The following is a 2,460-nucleotide window of genomic DNA, read 5'->3' as shown; positions in this document are numbered from 1 at the left end:
GGGTCTCATACAACACGGTTTCACACAACACGGCATTTTCTAGGAACCTATCTACCGTGTTATAGGAGGGTTACCTGTATATGTATATACCTGAACCCAGTCGAATCATCCTTGAAGGTCAGAAAATATCTTGATCCTCCAAGTGATTCAGTGTCCATCGGTCCACATATTGAACGCACTATGACCAAAACGCAAATGAACGCACTATCACATATGTCTTTCACGACGTTCTTTTCTTTCCCGCACTTCTCAGGATATTCACACGCGAATTGTCCTTTTTCATGACACTTGTAACACGTAACATTCTTCTTCGCCTTCTATTTCTTAGAACTATTCTTCTGAATTTCAGACTTCTTTGATTGATCCTGTTTGGACACAACTAGAGCTATTTTCCCTTCTTGATTTTCTGAATTCAGTCGGAGATCTTCCGCAACTAATCTTGAAGTCAAATTCCCAAGTGTCTGTCTCGCTGGATCGACACTATCCCATGCTGTTCTAAAAATTCCATATCTAGGCGACAAGCTGGCTAGCAGATTTGCTGCCACCGCACTGTCGGATATCTGTTCGCCAACATCCCGCAAAATAGCAGTCATATTCTGCACTGCTGCTATGTGCTGTTCCATCCTATCTTCAGATGACATTCGGTACTCATGAAATTTTTGCAAGAGCACCATCTTGTTGGCTTCCGACTTCTGCTCATGAAGCATGCACAGCTTCGTCTACATTTCTTTCGCAGTGGTACAAACCAGAATAGGATCTAATTTCTTTGCTTCCATTGATGACGATATGACAAACATTGTTTTTGCGTTCTCACGCACCCATGGTTTCTCATCAACCGTCCCAGGATTTGGCCTTTGCCTCGTTCCATCTACATCTTGAATGCCGTTAACATAAAATAATTACATAAGCTGGAATCTCCAGGCTTGGAAATTAGTTCCATCAAATTTTTTGACTCCACGAGCCCAGATGTCGTCTCCCGTGATTGATACACTAAGTAAGGGATCACCACCAAATACCGGTACACGTGTTCGTTCATTAATGGCCGCGCCACCACACTTTCAGTTCCGTTCGCGAAAAACTTTTCTTCGCGCCCGCAATCTTTAATTAACTCTAGAGTTAATACCAGCACTTTCACACACAGCAAAAGCGATCTGGACCCATGATCTTTGTTGAGAAAATGATAGATGAGCTTCTATGAATATAAAGTCTTCGATAAACTAGAACAGATTTACGCATGTACGATTTGGTGTTATACATGAGACTGGGAACGTAATATAAGTTACCAGAAAAGAGGTGAAACGAAGATTACGTAATCGCGTTGCGAACAACGATTGTCGGATCCATCTGATCTCGGTTCAGCAATATTCGACTTTAAGCCTAATTCACGAATGAACATCAAACTTATTCTTTAATATGGATATTGCAAGAAATGGAAAAAGTTTTATTCGTCGGATTATATAAATATTCAATTCTTACATTGAAACTCTTGAGCATACGATTAAAAATTAAATGTCAACTCTTAATTATTCATTTCGAATGTTTTATAAAAACTAGGCAACATACCTGTTTGCTGCGTGTTAAAAACAAACCATCCTGTTTTTTCCTTAGATGGCACGGTATGTGATTTATCGTCCGGAGAGAACCAATCGATGGGAGTCGTGTTATTGAAATCTGGATTCGATTCCTCGACATAAGTGATTGGTATCCACCACTTGGTAGGGTACTCCTTGACTTTCATCATCAGCTCGATCACAAAACGTTCCTGTGTCAATTCGTAGCCCCTATCGACTCTCTTAACTGTCAACGTTGGATATCCCGGATATTCCACCCAGTTATGCATTATAACTTGCACGGGCTGTTTCCATTTAATCCCACTCTCATCCAAAGCTTTCTGGAGGGATCCGAAAAGGTCATTCGAATCCACATTACCTAACGCGCTGCAACAGTTATTATTATTTATTAGTGTTAAGCAATACAGAAAAGAGTATAGAAATTGAGGAAGGACAGATACGAGTAGAAGACTTTGAATAGGTATTACAAGAATTTATGTAATTATCGTTCAGAGGTTCGAGAAGAAAGTTCGTTCCGACTTTTATAGAAAATTTAATGGCTGCACCCTTAAATTTTTATATAAATTTATTGATTTACAGAAATAGAATATAATATAGAATTTATTGATTTATAGAATTATTTACGTGCTATTTTGGTCCACACTGTTTCATGCAACTTGTACACCCTGTCCCTAAAAATAGTGCAAAATACACGTTTGCACTATTCAATACTACGTATCTATTTCTCAGATAATCAAGACAAAATACGTTTCAATGTTTACTTTAAGGTACATTGCAGGGCACGTTGGTCTTGAAAAATCTATCTTTAGAATGAAATCAGTTAAAATTGAAAATGAAGTAGCTATAATTTTCGTTTCACACTGTAATAGTCACTTCATTAAATAATGGC

General features: G+C 38.5%; 1 protein-coding gene across 1 annotated transcript in view; it reads right to left on the bottom strand.

Annotated features, from left to right (window-relative positions):
• Positions 1-109, bottom strand: part of LOC108630113 (aminopeptidase N-like) — a 15,345-nt gene extending 15,236 nt beyond the window's left edge. Inside the window, exon 1 of the mRNA XM_026817801.1 lies at positions 91-109. Coding sequence (XP_026673602.1) covers positions 91-109 — 19 coding nt within the window. The remainder of the gene's footprint in view (positions 1-90) is intronic.
• Between the last annotated feature and the right edge of the window lie 2,351 nt (positions 110-2,460).

Source organism: Ceratina calcarata, unplaced genomic scaffold (assembly GCF_001652005.2).
Source record: "Ceratina calcarata isolate Rehan_Ccalc_2016 unplaced genomic scaffold, ASM165200v1 scaffold684, whole genome shotgun sequence".
Lineage (NCBI taxonomy): Eukaryota > Metazoa > Arthropoda > Insecta > Hymenoptera > Apidae > Ceratina > Ceratina calcarata.
The sequence above is the reverse complement of the archived record's forward strand: the minus strand, read 5'-3'. Positions and strand labels throughout refer to the sequence as shown.